Source organism: Lepidochelys kempii, chromosome 1, assembly GCF_965140285.1.
Source record: "Lepidochelys kempii isolate rLepKem1 chromosome 1, rLepKem1.hap1, whole genome shotgun sequence".
Classification (NCBI taxonomy): domain Eukaryota; kingdom Metazoa; phylum Chordata; order Testudines; family Cheloniidae; genus Lepidochelys; species Lepidochelys kempii.
The window spans coordinates 260427470-260455250 of NC_136380.1; the positions used below are offsets into that span (position 1 = coordinate 260427470).

At 42.2% G+C, this 27781-nt stretch overlaps 1 protein-coding gene across 14 annotated transcripts in view; it reads left to right on the plus strand.

The window, feature by feature from the left end:
• Positions 1-27781, plus strand: part of TNRC6B (trinucleotide repeat containing adaptor 6B) — a 212332-nt gene that overhangs the window by 115817 nt on the left and 68734 nt on the right. For 8 of the 14 annotated variants that reach the window (XM_073326897.1, XM_073326911.1, XM_073326926.1 and 5 more), the window contains exon 2: positions 19918-20464. The exons of the other annotated variants lie outside the window; for them this stretch is intronic. In XM_073326897.1, the coding sequence (XP_073182998.1) occupies positions 20127-20464 (338 nt within the window). In that variant the 5' untranslated portion in view covers positions 19918-20126. The remainder of the gene's footprint in view (positions 1-19917; positions 20465-27781) is intronic. 14 annotated transcript variants of the gene reach the window in all.

The following is a 27781-nucleotide window of genomic DNA, read 5'->3' on the forward strand; positions in this document are numbered from 1 at the left end:
TGATTTCTCACCCACCTTATTAAAGAGATGTACTAGCTGCGGTCTCCTCCTAACAAATTCAGTTGGTTACAAATTATTCAATCAAGGTTTTATCTCTCTACAACACTTCTGTTGTGGTTTGTATAATTTCAGTACATCGGTAGTTTTTTCAAACTGAATGACCAATCTACATTTCTGCTTTCTATGTTTTAATTATGGTGCCTTGTACGGTACATGTTGTGTTTGGGAGTTAAGAGATGGTTGTTTTACATAGCCTTTTGTCAGATTAGGATTGAATGATTTTCAAGATGCTATTTCCTACATTTTTCTCCTTTTTAATATAAAGGGGGGCACTTTTTAGAACAAATTATTACTGTGTGGATTACCGTTTTTGAATCTCTTGTACAGACCATACGGAAACTATCAGTTTTAGAAGTTCTTATTCTCCTTCACCGTGTGAGATAGAAAAACCTATCCAGATGGGGATGAAGAAGAATAATTCTGTATGTAATCTCGTGACCACTTTCCATGGTAGTCTTGTTTAATGGACTTGTCTCTTTCATAATTATTTTGTAGTTAAAACAACTGAGTAAAGAATAGTAATTTTAGATCTGGTTTTTTACCTTGAAAGAGGTGCTATCTCTCATGCTTTGTTCCCTTTTTATTAGCATATTTATATCAAGAGTGTTCCAGATTTACTATGACTATTTACAGAGACCTTTGCCTTATCCTAATTTTTGCCCTGTTAGCTTTTCCTGTCTGGTGTAGTTTACTGGCATTTGTACCTTACTGGAACATTGCGTAATTGGATCTTCAAGTTTGTTCTGAAGAGTAAAAAGGTATGTATTTGGCTCTCCCTCCATGTTGATACCCATGGTTTAATTTGTCAAGAAGAACTTGTATCTAGACGTTTACCTAGAAATTCCTTTCCCTCCCAAATCACCTAAATGAACCAGTGCCACCAGAGAAGAGAAACAGATTTAATATAGGAATTAAAAATCAAGGGTCTGAGACTGCAGAAATAATAGACCAGAGCTTAATGCCTTTTGCACCATTCTTGAAGTATTGATATTTGTTAATATGCCACTATGCTCTGCATCCCTACATGGAAACAAATCTAAAATTGGTATTCCTACTTCACAAGTTTTAGAATGTGTTGGAGAGGATTTTAATGGAAATCATGTTTATAAATAAGTTGTATACAAGTTATCTTGTGTACTTTTGTAAGTACTTTTTATAAGCTTAAAAATAGAAAAAATGAAGGCATTATTTTTATTCAGTATGTACTAAAACATTTTTAGCACTCCATAAAATGTGGGTAAATACCATTAAAATGTACTTAGGAAACTTGAGCTTACTATTCTGCTCCATAAAAATTAATACTTGTCCCATGAAAATATTGCCCTAACCATGCTGAATCTCCTCCTGTCTCAACAAACTTGTCTTCTGCCAGTGAAGTCCTTTCTTTAAAAAAAACAAACATGCCCCATGCCCTCCTCAGATTTAAAAAGAAAGAAAGGAAAAAAGAAAAAGGCAATAGCTAGTGACACCTTCTTAGTTACAACTTAACTTTTTTTTGGAGGAAAGAATACCACTGCATATGATAGTGTCCCAGATAAAAAATAGTAAATCAATTGTTTGCTTCTGGAGGATGAAAAACATGAATATATTAATAACAAGCCTCCACTGATGGAGTTCCAGAAAGACCAAACTTCATATTCTTGGTGGTAAAAAGGCATGTGTGTTGCTGGGGCAGGGTGCGGGCATCCAATGGTGAAGGCAAATTTGGTTTTCACTGCTGCTAGAGGTCTATACTGTCAGATTCTCTTGTAATGTCTGATCACAAATGAACAGGTCATCTTCATCATCCTATACTGAAATCTTAAATCATCATCTGAGAAAGCAAGCAGAGAGAGGTTGAGTCTTCCCTGCTCCTTACAAGTAGGTTCAGTCTGGCTATAACTTCACAGAGAAACAATTACCAGCTTAATGTCTTTCAGAACAGTTGATCCCTTAGTTGTGCCTTGCATGCATAGTATGTTTCTGTTTTCTGCACATTCAGTCCGTTCTTTAGAATTCCATCTAGCCCTGATTCTAATAACCAGTGTAAAGTTTCAGCCTGGATCTGACTTTACATTTTGAGGCATGACACACATGAAATAATGAATAAAAGGTAGTTATAGTATCTCGAATAGCAATGTAGCAGCACCACTTTTGAGACTGAAATAGAAAATTTTGATTGGAAGGATATATGGTTGGCTGTAACTTTTTTGCTCACAGAATAACTCAGGTGTGCATGCTTTTTAGTGAGCCACATATTTATAAAACTCCTTTCTGAGCTTTGCATCAGTTACACATTGTTCAGTCAGAGATTTGTAGATTCTGAGGCCAGAAGGGACCATTGTGATCATCTAGTCTGACCTTCTGTATAGCACAGACCACAGAATTTTCCCATCCTACTCTTCTGTCCATGTCATTGAAGACTTGCTCCTTTTAAAATGGATCTTAGAACCCAATGGATCTCTTTATTTGAGCAACTAAGCATATTAGCAAGTCTGTCCACTTTTTAAAATCTGATGTACTAGCCATATCTATTCAGCAAAGTTCGTTTGAACTTTGAGTATGCTAACTAGTCTACATTTTTGAATTTATTCTTTAGTAAAGCTTGTATTTGAGTCATAAGTTAGTTTTATTGGATACCTATAAGTGTTGGTAGGTATCTTCAGGTCATCTTCCTTTCACAGGTTTTGCACTGGAACAATAAGGAGAGCACTTAATGCAATTGTAATCCACTTTACTCTCCTGAGCTAGGGCTACAGTCCCTCAGTAATATTAAAGTTCAAAGGAGATAGGGTCCCTTCTTGGTTACCTGACTTAACTTGCACCTGTGCTGTTAAGTGTCAGTAAATGAATATTCACTAATTTTTTAAAAAGTAGGGCATGATCAGTTGGCAGGATTTTCCAGTTTAACTAACACACACACGTCAACCCATTCCATGAATGTTAGAATACATTTGATTTGTAAAAGAGCTATGTAAAGAGGCTTTGCAGAATTTTTTTTATTATTTCAGCAAATGGTATTGATTTTTATTTTTTAGTATTTTTTTCAATTTGTATCCATTTTAAATTTTCACAGTTGCAGGAAATTATGGGTGATGGTCAAACAATTATTTAGTGAGAGGAGAAGTTGAGATTCAAGATTTTAAAGCTTTATAATAATTTAAAACACAAATGGCCAACATCACATGTCAAAACATACAGAGTAAATATCCTTAGCTCAAACTCTAATAAGGTCTCAAGCAACATTTTTCTTACTTTGTCAACCTGCAAATTTTTATTATTATTGATGGAAATACATTTTTGTCGGCTTGTGTGTGTGCGCAGTGAAATCAGTGTTTACCGATAATCTAAACTTTCCAAACCTACATACAAACAAAAATAAAGTCTGCGCTCAGCCAGTTCTACCACAGAGTCAACTCTCTACCCATTGTGTGTGTGGTAGATCAGCCTGCTTCTCTGGAGTGGATGGGCAGCTGAACTTAACATAGTCCCAAGCCTCCATGGATGAAAATGAGTCATTCCTCTCTCCCTCTCCAACTTCTGTAACCAAAAAGGACAGCCAGGAATAACCCACTTTAACACAGTTGAAATTTCTTTGGGTTCAGGGGTGGGGGCAAGGGACAGGTCTACATGTAAAATGCGGCAGTGGTGCAGCTGTATCTCTGTAACGCTTCAGTGAAGACGCTACTATGCCATTGGGAGAGCTGCTACCGTCAGCATAGTTAATCCACCACTGTGAGAGGCAGTAGCTTTGACAGGAGAAGCCCGCCTGTCAATATAGCGCTATCTACACTAGGAATTAGGTCCGTATAACTGCGTCACTCAGGGGTGTGGATTTTTGGGGTGTGAGCGATATACTTATACCGATGTAAGTTTATAGTGTAGATCTGGCCTTGTATAACAGACTTCCCTCTGTAACGTGGGGAAGGAAAAAGTAAGCTTCTAACCTGTGCTTTGTTACAAGAGCTTTGGGCTCCCAGTGGCTGAACTTGCAATGAATTCTGCTAAGAACTTCTAGTACCCAGAGTTCCTTGAAGCCCATCAATTGCTCTAAAGGAAGTGGTGTATCTGTAAGGTAGTGGGTTGCAATGCCTGGAGCAGGGAACCGGGCCCAGCCTCTCTGGGAGGAGCAACCACTACAGGACAGGCTTGCTCTGCAGCCCTCCCTCTAAGGGTGGGACCTGAACCCCTTGTTTGGATAAAACAAAATAACATGAAATTCCTGAGAAATTATTAAAAAATAAAAAAGAATTTCATGGAGTCTGTGCGTGTACCCAGGAAATCTGGTTTCTGTTCAGGACAAATGCTTGAATGATACTGCCAGCTGGATGTATTTGCATTGCCTCATTGTCATCCTGCATAAAATGGAAGACTTGCTGAGTGGAGAGATGAGGCATGTTTGTTTTCATTTTCCTTAATTGTTGAGGAGGTTAGTTGCCAGGTAGGGAATCTTGGTGTCGCCTTTGTCTAGGCCCTTTCTAGAGAAAGCCCTGCATTAGATATGGTTTGAGAGTGTTTTCCAGTTGTACAATGTGCACAGGCTTGTCCCTGTTTAATAATAACTTACACCTTCATGACCCACACTCAATTCTGTTGCAGTACCTTAGTTGTGGTTTACACAGAGCTTCTCCACAACTTGTTCAGAATGCAGCATCACTTTCTTCACGGGTTGGGGCAATTCTGGCATGCCTGACTTATTGTGGCTGACAGTCATGCCTTTGTTCTGTTGGGCCCATCTGACTCTCAAACTTGGTTTAATTTTAATAGGACATTTTTTACAATAATGTGTTGTGCTTTATTAATTAAATGGCTTTTGCAGTATTTTACAGTAAAGGGGGAAAGAGCCATTTTTAGGAAAAAGGTTTACATTTACTAAAAGATACTCAAGTATTTTAAAGTCTTTTACAGCATCCATGGTACTTCGCCATGCACTTTTCAGGCTATCCTTGTGTTGAGTTGAGGAGGAGGAAAGAGTAATTATTTTAGGCAGAGGGCGGAGCCTTTGTGATTAGAAACGTATTTTCAAGTCTCCAGTACTCAAAAGCAATAATATTTTTTAAAACATTTCTTCTGAAAAATAGGCTTATCCAAGCATAGTTGCAACTTCAGTCTGCTGTGAGCATGAGTGTTCAAAGGAAAACTGCTACCACTTTGTCCAGCCTATTAGTCTGAAAGTTCACAGGGAAAGAAGCACTTGTCACTATGAATAAACTTGTCTAAAAACAGTAATTACTGTGGGCATTTTGGAGCCTTATGTAGGATGTGTGGCCTTCTTGCTACTAGGTGATGTAACTTGTGTCAGTGAGAGTGCCCAATGGAGTGTGTTATCCAGGTTCCAGGCATTGGTTTAATAGACCAAAGAAAATATTAAATTTTAGATAATCATTATTATTCAGCCTATTAATATTTAATCCTATATAGATTTGTTCTTTTAATACGGGAAGGAAAACTTGAATTTGAGTGTTAAAACCAATAGTAAAGTGGGTTGAAATCTGGATTATAATGTCTTCTTTTGGGTGCCTTTTTACTGTTAGTGTCACAAATGACATCTTTTTTTCAGAAAAATATCTGCCTCCAGCACAAGGCTCAGAAAAGCCAATAATAATAAAAATCTTGAATAAACTATTAAATGGATTTTTAGGAAGTTTTTAATTACAATTAGCATTTCTGTGCCTAGTGCTAGAGGCAGCCATCTTGCTGAAAAGCTGTCATTTGTAACACTGACTGTCAGATTATGTGTACATTTGGAGAAGAGAGAATGATGCTCTGTTTCTAGAATTATATGTTTCCAGCATTTCAGTGGGCTGCTTTCTCTAACTGAAATGCTGCAAATATAGTTCTATGCTGAAAAGTGACTCTAACTATACGACATGCTGGTCAGTGTTTGCCTCTATTTCTCCATATTGAAATGTGTTCAGTTTACAGGTAAAAAGATTTTCTGACTGGTACACCTGCAAAGTCAACATGGACCTTGAGCAGGGTTGGGCAAACTTTTTGGCCTGAGGGCCACATTGGGGTGCAAAACTGTATGGAGGGCTGGGTAGGGAAGGCTGTGCCTCCCCAAACAGCCTGCCCCCTGACCGCCCCTTCCGGGACCCCCTGCCCCATATCCAACCCCCCAACCCCTTTACCATACTGCTCAGAGCAGCATGTCTGGCCGCTGTGCTGCCCAGTCGGAGCCAGACACGCTGTCCTGCATGAGCAGGCAGCCCAGAGCGCTGCCCGCATGGTGGAGTTGTTGTAGGGGAGGGAGGAAAGTGGGGGAGGGGCTAGGGGCTAGCTTCCCAGTCCAGGAGCTCAGGGGCCAGGCAGGATGATCCTGCGGGCCATAGTTTGCCCACCTCTGACCTTGAGACTCCTGTACGGTCCTTTCCTTCGCAGACCTCATTACCAATAATAAAGGTTTGGTAGTTCAGATTAGACACTTGGTGATGCCTTCAACAGGTGAAGTGCATAGTTTGATGAACAGAAAGCAATAGAATCCACTTCCTTCCCTCTTAGTTCTGATGGCTCTGCAAGGCTGCCAGAAGTAAAAACAGAACTAAAATCTGCAGCTATGACTTTACATACATACAGAGAGCAGTTCTGCTATGTAGCAAATGCATTTTATCTTGGTTACTTTTTAGAGTTGTACTACACTCAGTATTCTGGGCTATTGACTCTCTTTTTTTTTTTTTTTTGAATTTCAGTGGTCTCTGGTGAGTGTGTATATATAGTTATAACTGAGTAATGTCTGTAGCAGGTTGGCTGTGGATATGAAGGCGTGTGGAAGGCATAGAAGCTCTGACTGCTTGAGTGGTGATGGGTGAATGTTTGTCTGTACCGTTTTGGAAAATAAGCTTGTATTTTGGTCTCACTCCTTTTCTTCCTTTTGGATGCAGATATCAAGTTCTGCCAGGAGAAGGATTTAGCAACTGATGAGTTGCTAGTTTAATTAGTCTGAAAATGGAGCATGTGATTGAACACGTTAAGAGATGCATCACTTTCACCTTGGAGACCTAGATTCGTATTTGGATCATGTCTCAACCTATTATTGTTTACCAGCATCACAGTGCTACCAAATAACTTGGCATGAATGTCAGTTTCTTCTAAGGAGAATTCTTGGACAAGAATAGCAGGAATTTTGCAGGTCAAGTTTGACTACGTTGGCAGAACTGTGTTCTGTATGCTACAGAAGCTACAACTTCCATTGTGTCTGCCAGAGAGCACTGACTAAAGCTAGACGGACAATCTCATGTTGCTGAAGTTTGCCAAACTTTTAAAATTGTGTGTTAATAAAAGGTAGTACTGCTTACACCAAAATATTTACGTATTGGCTCTGTACCTAGTTCTGATGCAGTGTTCCTCAGTTGCAGGAGCAGTGGACTTGGAGTTGGGACATGGTCAGTTCCTTGCTTTTCTGATTGACTTGTCCTGTGACCTTGAACAGGTCGTTTATTCTCCGCTTGGGTTTACTCAGCTACAGAATTATGTTTTTAATACTTAATTACTTCACAGGGGTGTTGCAATGTTTAATTAATGTTTGTAAAGCTCTTTGGCATCCTGTGATGAAAGAAACTATGTAAGTGTTAAGGTATTCGTAGTGTTTTATTAGAGCAAATGACAGGAGAAGTCAGGAGAATACGGGGTTCTAATTCAGAGAGAAATTGACTCACTCTGTAACCTTGGGCAGATCATTCAGTCACATAGCAAGCCTCTGTTTGCAGTGTATTTCTTCTGGGAAAGCTCAGATCAGATGCAGCACTTGGTGATAAATGAGTTAGTTCTTACTCGGCTGGAAAACTGCAAAAAAGACAAGTTTTTCAGTATATATTCTTGTGTATCTAAGCTGAGGTTTCCTGCAGAAATCTAAAAAAGGAGGGTTGCTAGGGCATCTATTAAAATGTTTTTCAGGAAATTCTAAAATGACTGACTGCAAAAACTTGCACTGTACTGAAACATATTTGTGGTTTGGGCCTAATCTGAATTTTGTGTTTAACGAAAGTTGAATGAGAGAAAATTTTGTATATATGCACTGACATTATAAAAACATAACTTGAGTGCTAAACATGTATAGTTAGAGGCTTTAATGAATAATATAATTCACTTGCTTTCTATCTTTTTAGTGACCATTTATGGTATTTAATAAAAAAAAAAAAAAAAAGTAAAATCCCAGACACTACAGTTCAAATTCAGGTGTTATACTTTTGGTTATGACCATGAGTTTTAAGGTTGGAGAGTTAATCTAGCTTCTGTGGAGTTAGGTCTGACTCCGAATGCCATTTCCTATTTTTTAAAACGTAGTGTGAGAATATTTTGAGTGTACTTCAGGGAAAAGAAATTTTTATATTGTAAAGCACTTTTTCTAGTTTTTAGGAACCTTCTGGCTACATACTTGGTCAGCTTCAAAAATGGCAATTCTTATACTGTTACTTGACTCAGGGCTTTCCGTCTTCAAAATCCTTTATAAACTTCACAGGTTATTTTCTCCTGAAAATGTAGACTGGTAATAATTGTGACCTCTTAAGGCTGTAAGTGATCTAAAATAAACAATAATACATTGTCCTTTTCATAGCTCGCTGTCTCATACCGGTTGTCTGAGCATGAAGTCACCTTTGCTCCTCAAGACTACTTTTTCTTCCATAATCTGGCTCCTGTGGTATAACCTGTTACAACCAGAACATTGACAGCAGCCGCTTATGGGACTGGATTTCTGCTCCGTGCCTTTTGACAGAAAAGCCAAGCTGAGTCTATTCTTCCTTTAACTTCTCTGAAGCTGAAGGATCACTGACTTCTCCTTAGAATGGATTACAGTGAAATATCCTAAACAATCTAAGAACAAAAAGCACTTCAAAAAAAAATTAGAATGTAGAAAAATACCAAATTAAAAACTAAACAGAATAAATCATATATGGTCTAATTCTATGTAAAGTTTAGCTAGACAAAGATATGTTCTTGTAGTTACAATGAGAAATGTCATATGAAATTAGATCAGGGTTCCATCTAGTCCAGTAGTCTTGTCTGTTAGTGGTCAGTATCCTTTGCTTCTGAGGAAAGTGCAATAAATCATGTGTTGGAATAAACTAGCCGTAAGGGGAGTTTCTTCCTAATCTCCATCAGTTAGTGGTGGGTTTATGGATTAAAGTATGAGGGTTTATAGCTCTTCTGAATTTTTGTCCTACCTAATGTAATGTTGGATGTTTCCATTATTCATATAAATAAGTGCCTAAACCTTTTTTTAAAAAATCCGTTGTCAATTCAGAGAAGAAAAGAATATTGCATTCTGGTTTGCACTAGGTCTTTTCTTGACTCTCTCTCAACTTTCAGCTCTCATAAGTCCCAGAATTTATCTTCCTTTTCCTCTTCCCTTGATCTCAATTTCTAGCAACCCGACACTCTTTTGTTATCTGTGGCGATGTGCCTATCCCTGTCCGTGTGGGTGTTCTTCCAACCCCAACTTCCTCATTATATCTTCCTGGACCCAAGGATTCTGAGCTATTGGTTTTAATGGCTTCCAGTTACACTTTCAGGCTAGTCTGCTGTTATGTTTTTTTGTGTCCCTGCACGATGCTAATAGGTCATTATCAGGGCTAGGTACCTTCCATCCCAGTACCAGTGAGCTATACAGCAATATAACAAAATTCTGAGGTATTGAACATCACAAAATGCCTTACTATTTCTCTTTCAGCACGAGCTTCCTCTGAAGCTATCCAATCTATCAAATGGTCATTGCCCACCTCTTAACCTCTTTTTAACCCATCTTCTCCTCCATCTCCTTTTCCTTCTCCTGCTCTGGGACAGCTATCTTTCAAAGTTGCATATCGGATGATAGGTAAATTGTAGCCCATTTTAGCCTCCTAGAGGAAACTTCTGTGAATTCCTGAGGCTTTTTTACAAATCTAAATGTTCTTTGGGCAGCAGTGTGCAGCCAGTAGCGTAACTGTTAGAAGTTTCAGAATGGCTTGGCTAAACCTATCACAGTCTAACAGCTACAAAAGTAATCCTGATGGGAAAAATTGTGTAAACCAATTTTATTTCCAGGATGGATGAAAATAAATTTAAAAAATTGTTTAAAAGTCAAAGTTTAAAATTAGAATTAACCATTTATCTTTCCTAAATTAGGGGAGAGAGAGCCCAGTGAGTTTGATATACTGGATCATGTATTTGGTATATGCATTATCTATGCCACTATCATCACAGTAAGATTGCTTATGCTTGGTGCTAAGTTATGTCATGACTGTGCACATTCTTGGTGCGTTCAGTTTGGCAAAAAAGATTTTGTGAACTCAGAGTATGTTTTACAGTTGACTGATTAAACAGAAAAAAGGCACAATTAGGGTGAGAGGATTAAAAAAATATTTTTAATTTGATGGCCTAAATTTTCTGCAGCATGATATATTCATCTGCCACCCAGTTTTTATTTATTGCTTGAAATAGGAACACTAGCTTTCTTACTTTTTCTGCTCTTTGTTGATTTCTTCCAAATGAAGAGCATATTCTCTCTTCCTCTGGAAAAGAGGTTACTGCAGTCAAAAATTTGCTTACTACTTCATCAGCCTATATCTTTGATTATTGTTCGGTGACATCTGCTAGTTCGTTAGTTTAGATCTCATTTTAACTTCAGCTACAAACGTAGTTTTGGTATAGATTGACTCCAGCAATAATTTTTGTTCTTCGAGTATGGATCCCGTTCTAGGGTGTGCATGCATGTAAGATTGGATTATTTTTAATAGTGTCTTTCTGGGCCATGCATATGTCTTATGCCTAAGGCTGCAATTTAGTCATGGACGTCACTGAAGTCATGGAATCTGTGACTTCCAAAGACCTCCGTGACTTCAGCCAGCACCGGCTGGGAGCTGCAGGGTCCCCTGCCGCCTGTGTAGGCAGGTAGCTGTGGAGGCAGTGGGAACCCCCCACAGCTCCCGGCCACTGCAGGCAGCAGGCAAAGCCCTGCAGCTCTCCGCTGCGGTAGGAGACAGGCCTCCCCCCACCCTGAGTTCTTGCCTGCCACAGGCAGCAGGGGGACCCCCAGAGTTCTTCGCTGCTGGGGGCAGCAGTGGGGACCCCTAGAGATGGGAGCCACCATAGGAGGGGGACCCTGGAGCTCCCAGCCCAGGGCAGATGCCCAGGGTCCCCATTTTGTCATGGATATTTTTAGTAAAAGTCAGGGACAGGTCATGGGCCTTTGTGAATTTTTCATTATTGCCCGTGACCTGTCCCTGACTTCTACTAAAAATATCCGTGACAAAACCTTAGCCTTACTTATCCCTCCTCTTGTTCCTGTACAAAGGCATAAGGGGCGAGGCGGCCACAACTCTCCCTCGGTTAAATCTCTTACTGCCCATGATAGTGAGATGGAACCTACCTGGTGTCCAACCTGCTAGATTTTAGCTTTGGTTAAACGACTTAAAATCTTGTGAGACTCCTCAGAACTACCTTCATTCTTTGATTTTAATCACTGCAGTCTGTTCTAGTACTTATTGAGCCAAAAGTTGCTGAATGGACCCCCTGTACAACCCTCCCTGTAGGAGGATTGAGAAGTGGTCAACTCAAAACCCGCAGGCTTTAAGCCTGGGCCATTCTATGATGGAATAATTTTGCTGAAAGAGAGGGCGCTGGATGCCTATTCTGCTTGGGAGAGTTCCACATTCCAGACAGGTGAGGCAGAAGTTGAGAGGTATGAGACTAAAGCTCCATTTTCTGGAGCAGTCTAGGACAGTAGCATTAGATCCACAAAAATCAAGTTCAAAGACCCCTCTAATGGTCTAGCCTGCATCTTCTAGCACTGTATCCAGGAGGTAAATGACACAGCATAGAAGCCATATTGGCCCTGGTACTTCCCCTACCGTTGAAGCCATCAACAGTCCCAGTGTTGAAACTGACACCTCAGACATCAAAGCAAGAGTTGAAAGGAGCCACTCCAATCATTGGTTCAGGAGTTCAGTGTCCACTCGTAGAGATGCAGAAAAACACAGAGATATGTCACCCAAGTCCCTCATGGCATCAAAGATGCATGGAAAGGAGCAGACTGCAGCACAGCAGACCCCACTAGTACTAGGCCAGGTACCAGAAGTATTCCTATTGATGTCGACTCTGGCACCAGCAGGACAGTCTTGAAGCACACTGGAGCCACTCCTGGCAGAGTCGCAAACCAGCACTGACGTAATCCTTGGCATGGAAAACATCTTACCAACAGGCAACGCATTACAAAGGAGGTGTACTTCTTGCCATCCTCAGTACACACCTTTTCATTGGCGTCCAGCATGGACCTACTCCATTGAAGACTTCAAGCATTAGAGCTGAGAGAACCAAGGATGTATCCAGACCTTGACCAGTGGCCTGTTGGGATTAACACTGGTTCAGTGCTGACCATCTGTACATGTATGGAGTGCCACAGTGGCCCTACTAGGATTATTGGGGCCCACTTTCCCAGGCCTCTAGGAGTCGGTGCCCTCATTCACAGAAGAAGAGGTCTCCCTCTGTTGTGTCTTCACTGGCAAGATCTTCGTCACCAAAATACAGAGGGGTGAGATTCAGAAACTGAATGATCACTCTCACTGCCTAAGGACCTCTTCTTATCTTCCCTGGACAAGGCGGTTGCATTGACACCAGCACTAGGTGATTTCAAGGCTTTTCAGGAGCTCGTGGTATGGATTTCGGACACCTTGGACATTGAGACTTCAGTCATCTCTGAAAAATCCCACAAGCTGTTTGACATTTTGTTGGCTGCTGGTCCTGTTGGGATTGCCTAGATCTGGCAAGGGCTAGCCACAAGGTTACTATAACACCAATGGTGAAACATGTTGAAATGGTATCAGAGACCCTCATGGTTAGAATACTCTTGCACCTATCCTAACCTTGGTTCCCTAGTCATGTTAGCCATCAGAAGTCAAAATCTACCAAGACTAGGATCCCAAATGTAGAAAAAAGATTTGGAAAAAAGATGCTTTCTTTGGTTTCACACCACTTAAGTGGCCAACTGCCAGGTATTGCTGGCCAACTGCATCCTAACGGGGAACATGGTAATGCCCTTTGTGGCAAACCTCCCTCATGAAAGCAGAGAGGAACCTGAAAGACCTCATAAAGGAAGGCTGACTAGTGGCCATGATGTGCTTGCAGGCAGCAATACACACCACAGTCTGATCTATGGCCACGGAGGTGACAGTGCAGAAAGTCTGGTGGCTCCAACCTTCAGTCATCCCTCATGGGGTACCAGCCACATGTGAGGACGTGCTCTCTGACGGCTTGGAACTGTTCAGCAGATGGACCGATAACACCCTACACTCACTGAAGGATTCCAAGGAGACATCATGCTCCTTGGGAATTTATATTCATCTGCCCTATCAAAGGCATACCACCCTCAACCATGCTCCAGCAGAGATAGGGTGCCTCACCTTACCACAGACAAACAATTACTATGCCAGGAAATGTCTGAGGTGCAACAGGGAGTGACAGCCTTCCTTGATCTGTTGTGATGACTCATCAGCAGAATTGATGAGGTGGTCATGAGCTGCATGAGAATGAGTCCGTGGATCTCAATGTTCAGAAGCCACCTCACCCCATTCCATCAGGCCTGGTCTGCTGTAACATCAGATTATTGGAGTTGTTGGAGATTATTGCCCAAGGCTACCCCATCCAATTGCACTCACTACTTCCTACCCCCACCACCATTCCTCTTCAAGGACCCTTCTCACAAGAGCCTATTACTAACAAAAGTAGTCTCATTGGTTTTAATAGGAGCCGTAGAGCAGGTTCTCCAGGAATATTAGGGAAGAAGCTTCTTTTTCTTCTATTTCCTCATTCTGAAAATAAAAGGGGAGATCTTCATCCTATCTTAGGCCTGAGTAGACTCAACAAATACATATGCAGTCTCAGGTTCAGAATGGTAACGCTTGACTCAGTCATTCTATCACTCCAAGCTCAAGACTTGTTTGTAGTGCTTAGCTTGCAGGATGTGTACTTCCCATATAGCTATCCATCCAGCCCACAGGAAGTACCTAATGTCCAGAGTGGAGCCAAACCATTACTGATACAGAGTTCTGCCCTTCAGACTCTTCATGACACTGAGAAGTTTTCACCAATTGTCTGGGCATAATAATGGCACACCTAAGGAATTCACAGGGATTCCATAGGGAATCCAAATTTGGTGATACCTGAACTAGTAGCTGATCAGAGGCACCTCTTGGGAGGAGACTGGAACAGGCTTAGATTGTATCCTCTCTCTGTTCCCCTACTTGGAACTACTGCTGAACTATGAGAAGTCGTTCCTTGCATCAACAGTGATGATAGAGTTCACAGGATCTCTGCTCAACTTCAGTTGGCTAAAGCTTTCCTGACAGTGGACGCTTTGCAGTCACTTCAATTGGTAGTACATGACCTAAAGACAACACCAACAGTGACACTGTGTACATGTTTGGAGCTCCTTTTTGCAAGTTCTCGAGTTGTTAGATCTCTTTTTCAACCAGTTTCAACTTGTCTGATTATATAAAGCCTAGTGGTTTTAAAATAAGCTATTCGCTTCTTCTCAAAAAGCAACTTACTAGAGTTTGACTCCATTTCTCTGTGGTCTGAGTCATTCTAAAAGTTACATTAAAAAACTACATCAAAAGAATGTTAAGGTTGCAAAATCAAGCATCTTAAAGCTAAGAAAAACCAGAATTATGATTGCGTGTGCAACTTTAATTTGATCTTCATGTGCATTTGCGTTATAGTAGACTTTGATAGACTTCAATTACATGATCATCTACTATTTTTTCCCCACAGAAGTCCGCCTTCCTTGCTTACCTAATCCCAGTCCACCCTGCATCCAAGGTCCTTGTCCAAGTTTCCCCCTGCTGAGTCCCAATCTTGACTCAAATGCGGAGGGGAAGAACATTGAGAGCAAATGAAGAAAGAATCTCCTTTCGCTGTTCTAGTGCCCAGCATCACAGTGGCCCTGGCTGCCAGGAGGAGCAATTGCAAGGAAAGTCCTGCCCAGCCTTGTAGCTCTGGTTTATGGAGCATCCGTGATGCCAGAAAAATTAAGAAAATATAGCTGCCAAACCCTAACAAGCTATTACTGAGCATGTCCAAACAGATATTTTTTTTTTAAGAGCTTGTAACAGGGCCAAACTTGGGCAGTTTTTCACATGAATGACAAAAAAACACATCCCTGGTCCCAGGGTGAACCCCCAACCCTCCATTGCCAAATTTAAATTCCCTGCTCCTAAGGCATGGAAGTACTACAGCTTCTCAATTAAATGGTTGTGGTGATTTTTTTTTAACATGAGCAAAACAACATTTTTTCCTTAACTTTCAGAAATGGCTGGATCATTTTTGTTCAAAATTTGGGGGGTGGGGGGGAGAACCACCCAAATCAGCTTGAGGCAGATACTCAGCATGGAAAATTTCAGTCTGAATTGTTTGCCAAACTTCATTATTCAGTGGAACGTATTGAGCAACCTTAACTAATAAGTGGTGCTATGAGCTCTGTCTATAACAGATGAGTAAGGCTATGATCTAGTCACGGGTATTTTTAGTAAAAGTCATGGACACGTTACGGGCAATAACCAAAAAGTCATGGCCAGTGACCTGTCCATGACTTTTACTAAAAATGCCCTTAACTATATCTTACCTGCTATGGTGGAGCGTGTGTGTATGTGTGCGCGTGCACACTCCAGCGGACGCTGTTGCTTCTGGAGGTGGGGAGAGGCCTGGGACCTTGCCTCTGCTGTTCCGGGGGGGGCGGGGCATAGTTGCAGCTGCAGAAGTCACGGATTCCGTGACTTTCCGGAACTTCTGTGACTTCTGTGACCTCCATGAAAGATTGGCGGCCTTACAGATGAGTAACAAGTTTGTGGGTATGGAACAAGGCAAAGATGTATTTTTCAACTAGTAAAATTCTAACACATTCTGGTTTTAGTGGTTTAATGCAATTAAAATAGTAATATAGCTTAGTCATATTTTGATAAATTAAATGTTATTGTGGCACCTTGAAGCCCTGTAAATGCACAATTTTACCATAATGTATTAATCTGAATAAATATGCAAAGCTATTTAGTCTCTTTTGAGTAAGATATATTTTGGTTTTCATAGCAACAAGTTAGTGTAATGTTTTATTTTGCAAAGCAACTAAAAATAGATTCAGATTAGCTGTAGTAAAACCTGTATAATGAACCTTTAGTATGCAGCCATCTTAAGAGAGCACCCCAAAATATCCCAAACATATTGAGTACTGAGCCATTCCACATTTGTATAAGGCTGTTTCATTAACCAGCATACTTTTGTTTGACCCTTGAGTAGCCTATCACGAAAACGTTCATTGTATTTAAATAGCTTATGGTGATATATTTTCTGCAAAACATGTTAGGTGTTCAGATTTCTGGACTTGATTCCTGTTATTTTAGGTCTTTGCAACTCTTAAATATATTTTGTTTTGGGTAAGAATGATAAGATACCACTTATGTTCTATGAGGCAGGGAATTTTTTTTTTTTTGGTCTCACCTAGCACAGTAGGGCCTCGATGCCGCGGATGCTATAGTAATATAATATAAATAATTATAATAGTTCTGTCTGAAGGAATGTCTAACATCATTTCAAACCAGATTATTTAACTAGTGGTGGTACTACCTAATAACTTTTACAGACCAGTTTTTAACTGGATTTTCTGCTCAGAATAATATTTACAGTAGCACGTCAGTTACTGATTGGCAGGCATTTGGTTTAATAAAACTACATTACTCTCTGCTAGTGAACTTTTCTAATTGAATATCCTACTTTTGATTATGATATGCATAATAATTGGCCTGAGTGCTGTGTGATGATCACCCCAAATAATATATCTCATCCCAAAATTCCTGAGTTCAGCAGTAGCATTGTTTTATATGAAGATTTTTGTTGTCCTACATCGGGCATTTAAAATATACAGTAACAAGTTTGTCATCTAAGGTAGTAGCCAGCATTACTTTCGCTACTGTGAGGTTTTACAGTATGCTTTTTAACTGCTGTCCAGAGATGATATTTAGAACATACATACCTTGATCTGTAGTTATCAGAGTGCTTCACAAAAGTTATAAGTATTATTGCCACTTTTACAGTTGGGAAATCTGAGTCATAGCAAGGTTGTAACTTCCTAAAGTCACAAGTGAGTCATTGGCAGAGCTGCGAACAGAATTTAGTACTTGACTCAGTCTAATGCCTGACTCTCACTCTCTCCCTCCCTTTAACTACAAAAATACTTGTTCATTCTACTTGTCTGTTTCATGTTAAAATGCTTGTAGGATTCTTGAATCAGAAATCTGGAAGGGTAGCATATATGGTAGGAAAAGTTTCACTTCTTTTGTGTATTCTGAGAACCTAACCAGTTAGAAATCCCCAAAAATCCTCGGTAAGGATGGGGCCTGTGAAACCGTTTTTCTGTTAAGTTTCCAGCTAATAGCTTTTCTACTGGTATGTGGACCTCCTGGGATTGTAAATGTCCTAAACCCTTCTAGTTTTATAACCCTTTAGTACAAAACCATGCTGGCAAATACTTGTGCGTGCTTTACTTGCAGGTTAATAAGAGATCTTTTAACTGACATCTGGCATTTTTCCCAGATAGCCTGCATTCATTTCAAGCCCCATGTTGTGTGGCAAAGTAGGATTCCCAAAGTACTTCTGTTTGCACAATGAAATAGGTAAAACGTTTCTTTTGGATAGCATAGCGGAGAGAAGTCTCATAAGCTGCAAAATTTCTCCTAAGGACAGAAATTGAATTTTAATTTCATAAACGTTAATTTGGAAAACAGAAGAACCCAGAAAACCACGTATTCTCTTAAGTCATGTCTGTATTACAAAAATTGGTTGATGGTGGTATCAATGATGGGTGCAGCTGAACTGGTTCACCTCTTCTCAAAAATGAATAACTTTCATAATAGACAAAAAGAAAAGGAGTACTTGTGGCACCTTAGAGATTAACAAATTTATTTGAGCATAAGCTTTCGTGAGCTACAGCTCACTTCATCTTTTTGCAGATACAGATTAACATGGCTGCTACTCTGAAACCTTTCATAATACAGTATATACAAGTGAAGCTTCAGTCTATTCATAGATTGGATTCCACTGTGATAATCTTTTTGTTACAGAGCAGTTATCACCTCCCATATAGGTGTTAAGCTCTGTATTCCTGGAGGCTTATCACCTTTCATTCTTTTTCTGCTTTTGGTTGAGCAGTGGAGAGAGGGAGTTGACAAGTTGCCACTGATCTTTGGGAAGTGGTGTAAGGCAGAATCCCTAGCTCTTGGGCCCTGTCTGCACTGGCAGGTTTGTGCTCAATAAAACAACTTTCTGCGCTGTAACTCCCAAACTTTACACACTGCCAAGCCACTTAGTGCACAGAAACTGCGCAGTTGTAGTGCTTTAATAAAAAAAAAAAAAACCCAACGAGAGGCGTACAGCTTTCTGCGCCGGGGCTACAGCGCTGTGGTGGTAGGGTAGACATCATGGTTGATTACAGCGCTGCAGTGGTCCTCCGGGAGTGTTGCACAATGCCTGTTCTCACCTCTCTGGTCGTTGGTTTGAACTCTACTGCCCTGCCCTCAGGTGACCAACAGTCAGCCCCACCCCTTAAATTCCTTGGGAATTTTGAAAGTCCCCTTCCTGTTTGCTTGGTGATGCTTGCATTGGTCTCAGTGCATCTTTCCAGGTGGCCATGCCTGCTCCACACATCAGGCGATGCCCTGCTTGGAGCAGTGCCAAGCTGCTGGACCTTATCAGCATTTGGGGAGAGGAGGCTGTCCAGTCCCAGCTGTGCTTCAGCCATAGGAATGATGATACCTACTGATGGATTTCACGATGCATGACAGAAGGGGGACATTACCGGGACACATTGCAGTGCAGGGTCAAAGTGAAGGAGCTGCAGAACGCCTACCACAAGACATGGGAGGCAAACAGCTGCTCTGGTGCTGTGCCCACGAGTTGCCGGTTCTACAAGGAGCTGGATGCAATACTCGGTGGTGACCCCACTTCCATTGCGAAGACCACTGTGGATACTTTGGTGGCTCGCATGCCAGTCAAGAGTGGACCAAGCCCAGGATGAGGAAATCTTGGATGAGGATGTGGTGGGGGAGGGGGACCCAGAGGCAGAGGATGACTTAGAGGTCAGAGATGTATGCAGCCCAGAGCTCTTTTCTACCCTGGAGGAGGCTAGCCAGTCACAATAGTTGGATCTTGGCGAAGTGCAAACGGGAGAGGAGGCCCCTGGTAAGTGGATCTGATTTTGGGAATCTCTGAAGTGATTTGTCGGAATCAGGAGGGTTGCAGAAAGCAATGCTTGACTCCCACTGCATGCCTAGTCTGAGCGGTGGAACAGGCTGTTGATTGACTCCTTCACTTCACAGGGATCTTACCTCCGAGATCTCTAGGAAACTCTCATGGAGATACTGGGCAATCCGCTGCCGCAGGTTCCTCGGCAGAGCTGCTTAGTTTCTTGGCCCATTAACAGTAACTTTTCCATGCACTGTGCTGTCGTGGGGTGGGGTGGGGGGCATTGCCGCACACAGGCGAGCCACATAGGGTCCAGGGCGGAAGCCACAGGCTTGGAGAAGACCCTCACTTGATTTCCTGCTCACCCTTAGCAGCGAGATATCTTCCATTATCCTGAGGAAAGTCTAGGGACAGGAATGATTATCAGGCCCTCGCTACAGTGCTGGCTCTCCCCAAGAGCCATGTGCCAAGTGTACTGCAGGGACCGGGAACGTTGATTTACCCTGCCCCTGCAGCTACTCACCATTTTGGGGGTCTTGTGGCACATGTGTGCTTGCCTGGGGTTAGCCAGTTAATGACAGGTGTGTGAGTATTGGCTGTGTTTTAAAGCACTGAGTCAGTATTTTCTGTGTTGCAAACAGTACTGCTGCTGTAAAATGTTGCGTTTAAACTTCACAGATGACCTTGGGAGCGCAGCCTCCCTCTTTATCAGTGGCTGAACAGCTGCGCAGAATTAGAAAGCGGCCAAGAAGAACTAAGGAGGACTTTCTGTGTGATGTTATGATACATTCCATCGCTGAGAAAGTGGAACTGAAGGAGTGGTGGGACAGCGAGGAGAAGAGACTGAAGAGGACTGAAAAGAGAACGTGGCACACCAGAATGAAGCCATGGAGCATCTCTTAAATGTTATGGAGCGCCAAGCAGACACGCTGCAGGCGATACTAGCTCTTCAAATAGAGCAGCTCCACGCCCTCTCTCCCCTGCAGCTGCTGTCACAAAACTGTTCCCATGTGCCCCTCAGACACCACCAACACACTCTTATCAACCTCCTGGCTCCAGTCTATACCTGCAACATTCCATTCCTCCCCCCTCACAGTCCAGCACTGCAGACTCCCACTACCCACTCCACTCAACACCCATCCCTCTGCAGTTTGGCCCTGCTGAAATACAGTATCCACTGCATTGTACTCCAAAGGAGAATGTTGGATATGATCCCTGGACATACGTAAGTCTTTAGCTGTCCCGGGACCCCTCCTCCTCCTGGGACCTTCCCTTCCCCCATCCCCCTCACTGCTGATGCGTTTTTTTTTTGTTTGACTCTCTCCTCCGGTTGTTTTTTAATAAAAGAATTGTGTTGGTTTGAAAGCAATCTTTATTCTATTAATTGACAGCAAAAAGAGCCCTGCAAAACAACATACAATTATTTTAAACCCACATACTGCATCATCCTAGCATTACAAGCACTGCACTCCCAAGCATATCAACATTAATGGCTTTCAGCTTCAAATTGCTGCCTCAAGGCATCCCTGATCTTTGTGGCCCTGTGCTGTGCCCCTCTAAAAGCCCTGGTCTCCGGCTGTTCGAACTCAGCCTACAGGTGCTGAGCCTTTGCGATCCAGCCCTGAGTGAAGATTTCACCCTTCCTTTCACAAATATAATGGCGCATACAGCATGCATCTCTAGCCATAGGAATATTGTCATCGTCCAGGTCCAGCTACTCATAGAGGCAGCGCCAGCGGGCTTTTAAATGGCCAAAAGCACACTCAACAGTCATTCTCTACTCGCTCAGCCTGTTGTTGAACCGCTCCTTGCTGCTATCAAGTTGCCCTGCGTATGGCTTCATAAGCCACGGTATCAAGGGGTTGACGGGGTCTCCCAGGATCACAGTGGGCATTTCGACTTCCCCTATGGTGATCTTCTGGTTCAGGAAGAAAGTCCCTGCTTGCAGCTTCCTGAATAGGCCAGTGTTCTGAAAGATGTGTGCTTCTTGCACATTTCTGGACCAGCCTGCATTAGTGTCTCTGAAACAACCATGGTGATCCACACGTGCCAGGAGAACCATTGAGAAATACCCCTTGTGATTAATGTACTCAGTGGCTAGGTGGTCTGGTGCCAGAATTGGAATATGCGTGTCATCTATCGCACCTCCACAGTTAGGGAAGCCCATTTGTGTAAAGCCATCTACAATGTCACGCACATTGCCCAGAGTCATGGTCTTTTGGAGCCGGATGCAATTAATGGCCTTGCACACTTCTGTCAACACAAGTCCAACAGTAGACTTTCCCGCTCCAAAAAGATTAGCAACCGATTGGTAGCAGTCTGGAGTAACCAGCTTCCACAGTGCAATTGCCATGCGCTTCTCCAGTGGCAAGGCAGCTCTCATTCTTGTGCCGTAGGGCTGGGGCAAGCTCATCACACAGTCCCATGAATGTTGTTTTCTTCATCCGAAGATTCTGTAGCCCCTGCTCATCATCCCAGACGTGCATGTCGATGTGATCCCACCATTCGGTGCTTGTTTCCCCAGCCCAAAAGTGGCGTTCCACCGTGGTCAGCATCTCCTTGAATGCCACGAGCAATCTCGTGTCGTAGCTACTGCGCGTGGTAAAATCAATGTTGCACTCCTCTTGCCTTTTTAGTTTAAGGAATAACTCCACTGCCACTTGTGACCTGTTGGTCAGAGCGAGCAGCATACTGGTCAACAGTTCGGGATCCATTCCTGTAGCTCAAAGAGGCAGGGCGCGCAATACATAAACTGTTGAGAGATGGTGCCAAATGTGGACAGAAGCACAAGGATCGCTGGGATGCGAAGCAGTGCATCATGGGTCATTGAGACAGGACCCAGGATGCCCCGTGACACCCCCCCCCCGCCTTCCCACAGCTCTTAGCGGCAGAAGAGGAAGAGATGCTCTGTGGGATAGCTGCCCAGAGTGCACCGCTCCGAATACCGCTGCAAGTGCTGCAAGTGTGAACATGCTATTGCGCAGGCAGCTGACAATGTGAACACACAACAGCAGTTTCCCTTCAGTGCTCTGAGCAGCGCTGTAACTCTGCCAGTGTAGACATGCCCTCAGTCTCAATTTAGTAGAGTCCCTCTTAACAGGGCCAGCCTTATGGTGAGGTGGGCGACGTGGGCAACTGCCCAGGGTGCTGTGATCAGGGGTCACCATCCATGGTCAAGAGGCAAGGAACGGGCTAGGTCTGGGGTTTGAGGCCATGGAAGGAGGCTTGGGGCAGTGGGGGAGACGGCGGGGCCTGGGGGCAATGGGGTGGGTGGGGAGTCTGGGGAGGCAGCAGGGCCCAGGGGGTATGAGTGAGGAATTCTTGGGAAGTAATGGGGGCTAGGGGGTATTTGTGGAGGTCGGGGAGGCAGTGGGGCCTAGGGGCAATGGCGGGGGAGGCAGTTGGGCCAGGGGGCCAAAGTACAAGTTCACCCAGGGCACCGTTTTCCCTAAGGCCAGCCCTGCTGCTTAAAGTGAAAATTCAGCCTTCCAAAGGCTCATTCCCAATTGCTACTGCAGGGCTGAAGAGAAGACTTTACCCAGAGTATGGTGGAAGAGAGAGAGGGGGATCTTTTGCCAGGTAGACCCTCTCCTATTACCGTGGAATTCTGTTTATAATAAGGTAGTTGTTTTTTTGTGATGGGTTTTTTTTTGAAGGGAAGAGACAGTTTGTGGTTTACAAAGAGTGATCTTAACCCTTTTACTTTCTTCTCTGAAGGCCACCAATGGTCACCAAACAAGCTTTTTTGCAGCCTGATTCCCTTATGAGTCTCAGATTTCAGTGTGTTGAATTTGTTGTGGTAAATGAGTTATTCATTCTTCACTCTACCTAGTGTTTGTGGGTTTCATAGCCACAGAAGTTCTCTCTAGGTAAAAACTATCCATAAGGTTAGATAATGGGTCTTTCACCAACACGAAGTTCTCTTCTAAACAAATCAAATCAAATTGTTTAGCAGATAGTTTTGAACCTTTGAAGTCCTGAATAGGTGTATAGTAGTGCTAGCATTTTTTTAAATAAATGGAAGCGATGGAGGTTTTAGTTACCTAGACTTTAGTGGATACTTCAGTAAATAAACTTTCTAAAATTATTTTGATCACCTTTTTAAAATCTGACTCATTTTATCAATGTTTTTCTATTATGAATGCACATATATGTTGGCAGCTTCCACCACTCCCTATTTGCTGTTTAGGAGAAATAATGAATTCTATGTGGATTTTGCGAACTGAGAAGGGGAGGGAGAGGAGGAAACATTGCTCAAATTTTAGAACTTTGATCATGTCTCTTTAATTGGCTGTACCTTGGCTAATTTAATCTACTGTGGATAACATCTACAGGAGCTTTAACTCTGTTGATATAATTAAATACAAATAGAAACAAATGCCCTAACTTTTTCCCATATATTTTTCCTCTCTATCTTTGACTGTACCTGAAACATCATTATAATCCACATTTTAAGACTATGGCTTGCCCCTCTTCCTTCCAGATACCATTAAGATCTTCGGGGCATATCAGACACCATTCTTCTGAAGACAGTGGCCAAATGAACAACTGTCCCTTTCAAATTAGTTACATCTGCTCCTTAATAGGCCTGATGACTTGCTGTTGAGTAGAACAAGGCACTTTCTTTCCTGAGGATCTGTGACCTTGTCTACATCAGATAAGTTAAACTGGTGTGCAAACCATTGTGTGGACTCTTATTTTGAATGGCTCATTTTGGTTTAGTTTAAACCTGTTCCTCCTCTATTTAAACCAAACCAAAATAAAGCCTGGTTTAAACTGAAATAAGAATGTCCACACAGCTGTTTGTACAGGTTTAACTAAATTTGTTTAAAATCACACTTTAGTTAAATCTGGTACCCCTGTGCATATAAGCAAGCATTGAATTTTCTTGCTTTTGCAGTATTCTCAGCCTGGGAAACAAGAAAACAGGAACAAGTATCAAACTTAAGTCTCCCCAGAGATAGATCAGAGCATTTATCACTAGACAGTCAGACCATTCCTCGTCCCAGTATTATTTCTAAAGTGAATTCAGTGCTCAGAAGCTGGTGAATTTAACCTGTCCTTCATGAGTATATTTAAGGCAGTAATATTGCTTTTTTTCATACACTGACCTCATCTCCCTGCCGAGATACTTCGAACCTGACTTGTAGAGAGACTACCTCTTGAAGTGAGAGTGAAGGCCGTTCTCTGTGGCCTGTTCGCTAATTAACCTTTTTTTTCTGCTGAGACTGAGAAGGAGGGGGCAGTTGTAAAAGTTGTGTTTTGTGATATGGACACTGCAATTCATTTTGTTTTGGCAAATGGCCATTGGATGGTATTGTAATCCCTTTCATATTACTAACCCAGGCCGAATTCAAACCAATAACATAAAAGCACCCCTTTCGCTTTAAAAGATGCTTCTACAATGTTAGGAATGATTGTTTTTCAGTGTTTTGTACTGGTTTGTGGGGCATGCTGTGGTAACTGTGAGATATGCTCGTGATGTTGCATTGAGTTATCAATACTTGTGAGAAGTTAACCACTTGTTTCCTTATGTGATACTTTTATCTGAATAGTATGGTTCTGTAGGAGTAGGAGGGGAAACAGGAAACTTGTTGAGTTTTAATAATGGCCATTTATTACTTTTGAATTTTTCTTTTAAGTAACAAATAAAGAAAATGTTTTAATTTCTGCTGAGTTATGTTCACTAAATCCCCTTTGATAACCCACAAGTGAAATTAAAATCAAACAAAACCAGCTACACAACTGTGAGATTGAACCTTCCAGTCACTGGTCATCAGGTGTCTTGTGTATGAGTTGTATTTTCTGTCCAGTTTTTTTAAATTATAAGCTTCTTTGGGCAGGGACCACATCTTCTAAAGTAGATTCCCATGACTATAGATGGCGCTCAACAGAGAAAAAATAATACCTCGTTATTTGACAGGGACATGGAATAATATTGTCTGTGAGAAGTCTGCCTTTAAAGAGAAATACTCTTAGTGGTTTAAATATACTGTAGTCTGGTTACTTTCTACAGCAACTTAAAATTCATGATGTTTTACTATGATAAAAGCATATCAGTTCTTCCAGATATGCTCTTTGGAGAAAGCAGACTCCTTACAGTGACGTTGCTTTGGTTTTCAGCCAAGAATCAGGGTACGCTGGCTGCCTGACTGGCAAATAACTTTTGCCTTTGGAAAACATGAATAATAATTTTAAACACTATTAAAAATATCTAGTAAAAGCAGTATGAATATTTTTATTTATGTTGATATGGAATTTTACTTAATAAATGGAGTGTATCCATTTTTCTCTACCTGGTGCTAAGATTTTATTATATAAATTCATACTCTACTTCTAACTTTTGGCTTTGTTGTCTCAGCTGTATTGAGCTAGTACCATGGTGTGACCTTGACTTAAGTAATTTTGTAAGTGGCTCACTGTCCATTAGGGCAAGAATAGTGCAGTTGTACCACAGACTTACTCGTTGCTCTTTCAAACTACACAGGTTTCAGAGTGGTAGCCATGTTAGTCTGTATCAGCAAAAACAAGGAGTGCTTGTGGCACCTGTGACAGGGTCAGGCCGGATGGCTACAGGAGAGTAATAGAAGGCAGATATATTAGCCCCAGGTTAAGTAGGTCCCTTTTTCCCTGGGTAAGGTAACAGGGAAGGTTCCAGAACAATCAGGAACCTTCTGGAGACAATTAAGACACAGGCTGATTAGAACACCTGCAGCCAATCAAGAAGCTGCTAGAATCAATTAAGGCAGGCTAATCAGGGCACCTGGGTTTAAAAAGGGAGCTCACTTCAGTTTGTGGTGCGTGTAAGGAGCTGGGAGCAAAAGGTGCTAGGAGCTGAGCGTGAGAACGCGTACTGTTGGAGGACTGAGGAGTACAAGCATTATCAGACACCAGGAGGAAGGTCCTATGGTGACAATAAAGAAGGTGTTGGGAGGAGGCCATGGGGAAGTAGCCCAGGGAGTTGTAGCTGTTGCACAGCTGTTCCAGGAGGCACTCTAGACAGCTGCATTCCACAGGGCCCTGGGCTGGAACCCGGAGTAGAGGGTGGGCCCGGGTTCCTCCCCAAACCTCCCAACTCCTGGTCAGACACAGGAGGAGTTGACCTGGACTGTGGGTTCAGAAGAACGGCCAAGCTGAGGGCTGCCGTGAAGCTCCAAGGCGAGCAAATCCGCCAATAAGTGCAAGACCCACCAAGGTAGAGGAGGAACTTTGTCACACACCTTAGAGACGAAAGTTACTCTTGTATCTGGATGACCTGTTCCCTCAAAGATGCTGTTTCAAACAAACAAAAAATTATTTGCTTCTCATTCAGTTTTTCTGAAACCTGATATGGTCAGATTGAGTTGGAGAGCTCATTTAAAGTGTTTTCATGCTGAAGGATATCTGGTCTATTGTAAACACGACACTTCATTTGTCCTAAACAAATTATTTATCACCTTGAATGGGTCTGGTCTTTAAACTACTTTCTTATTAGTCTTTCTGTTATTTGACTTCAATTTCTGTACAGCCTTTAGTTGTCTGGCTTATTATGAGAGTGCAGCATAACAGCACATCTGAAAGAGTCACAGTGTTATGGGATTTAAACATGGTGTTTACACAATTAACGAAGTCCCTTTTGAGCCTCTTGGGGTTTGTCTACACAGGGATAAAAGACCCGCAGCATGACTGCAGCTGGCCTAGGTCAGCTGACTCAGGCTCTGGCTCGGGCTGTGGGCCTAAAGTTCGCTGTGTAGACATTTGGGCTCTCTGGGACCCTGTATCTCACAGGGTCCCAGAGCTTGGGCTCCATCCAGCCGAGGCCTGAATGTCTACACATCTATTTCTCAACCCTGGAACCTGAACCCCGCAAGCCCAAGTCAACTGACCTGGGCCAGCTGTAGGTTTTTTATTCCTGTGTAGACATACTCTTTGATTTGCACGACCAGATTTCTTACATGGGCTATTTTTTTACCTAAAGTTCATTATGTTTAAAAAAATTGATTTTTAAGAGCTGCTGAGTTAGCTGGTATTTGTACTGACAGAATTCAGTGGAAGTTCTGGGTGTTTGGCATCTCTGAAAATCTAGCCACTTTTATTTAGGTGCCCAAGTATGGATTGAGTTCCTATTTTAGGCACTCAAGTTTGAAAATTGTAGCCCGTTTCCAGTGGTTGTCTTGCATTTCTCACTGATTGTCTGGAACTGTCAGAGATAACTGTGCAGCAAAAACAAGCATCAAGTGATCTCAGATACTACCTGTAACTCAAGTCCTGTCAGCACACACAAACATTTAACCTGAGTGGGGTGGTATTTTTAACTCGAGTTGCCAGGCCTGTCGGGGTAGGCTAAAGCCTGAGTTAGCACAGCTCATCAATAGCTAACTTGATGGCTCTACACTGTGGATGCAGGTCTGCTCCACTTGAGTGCTCCAGCACCTTTCTACCGTTCCCCTGTGTGTCCAGAAATGACAGACAAGTTCTCCTACAATTGACTGGAAAAGAATTCATGAAGTGACTCAGTTTACTGCAGTGAAAATAACCACGGTATGTCCCCCTACAAGTCTTA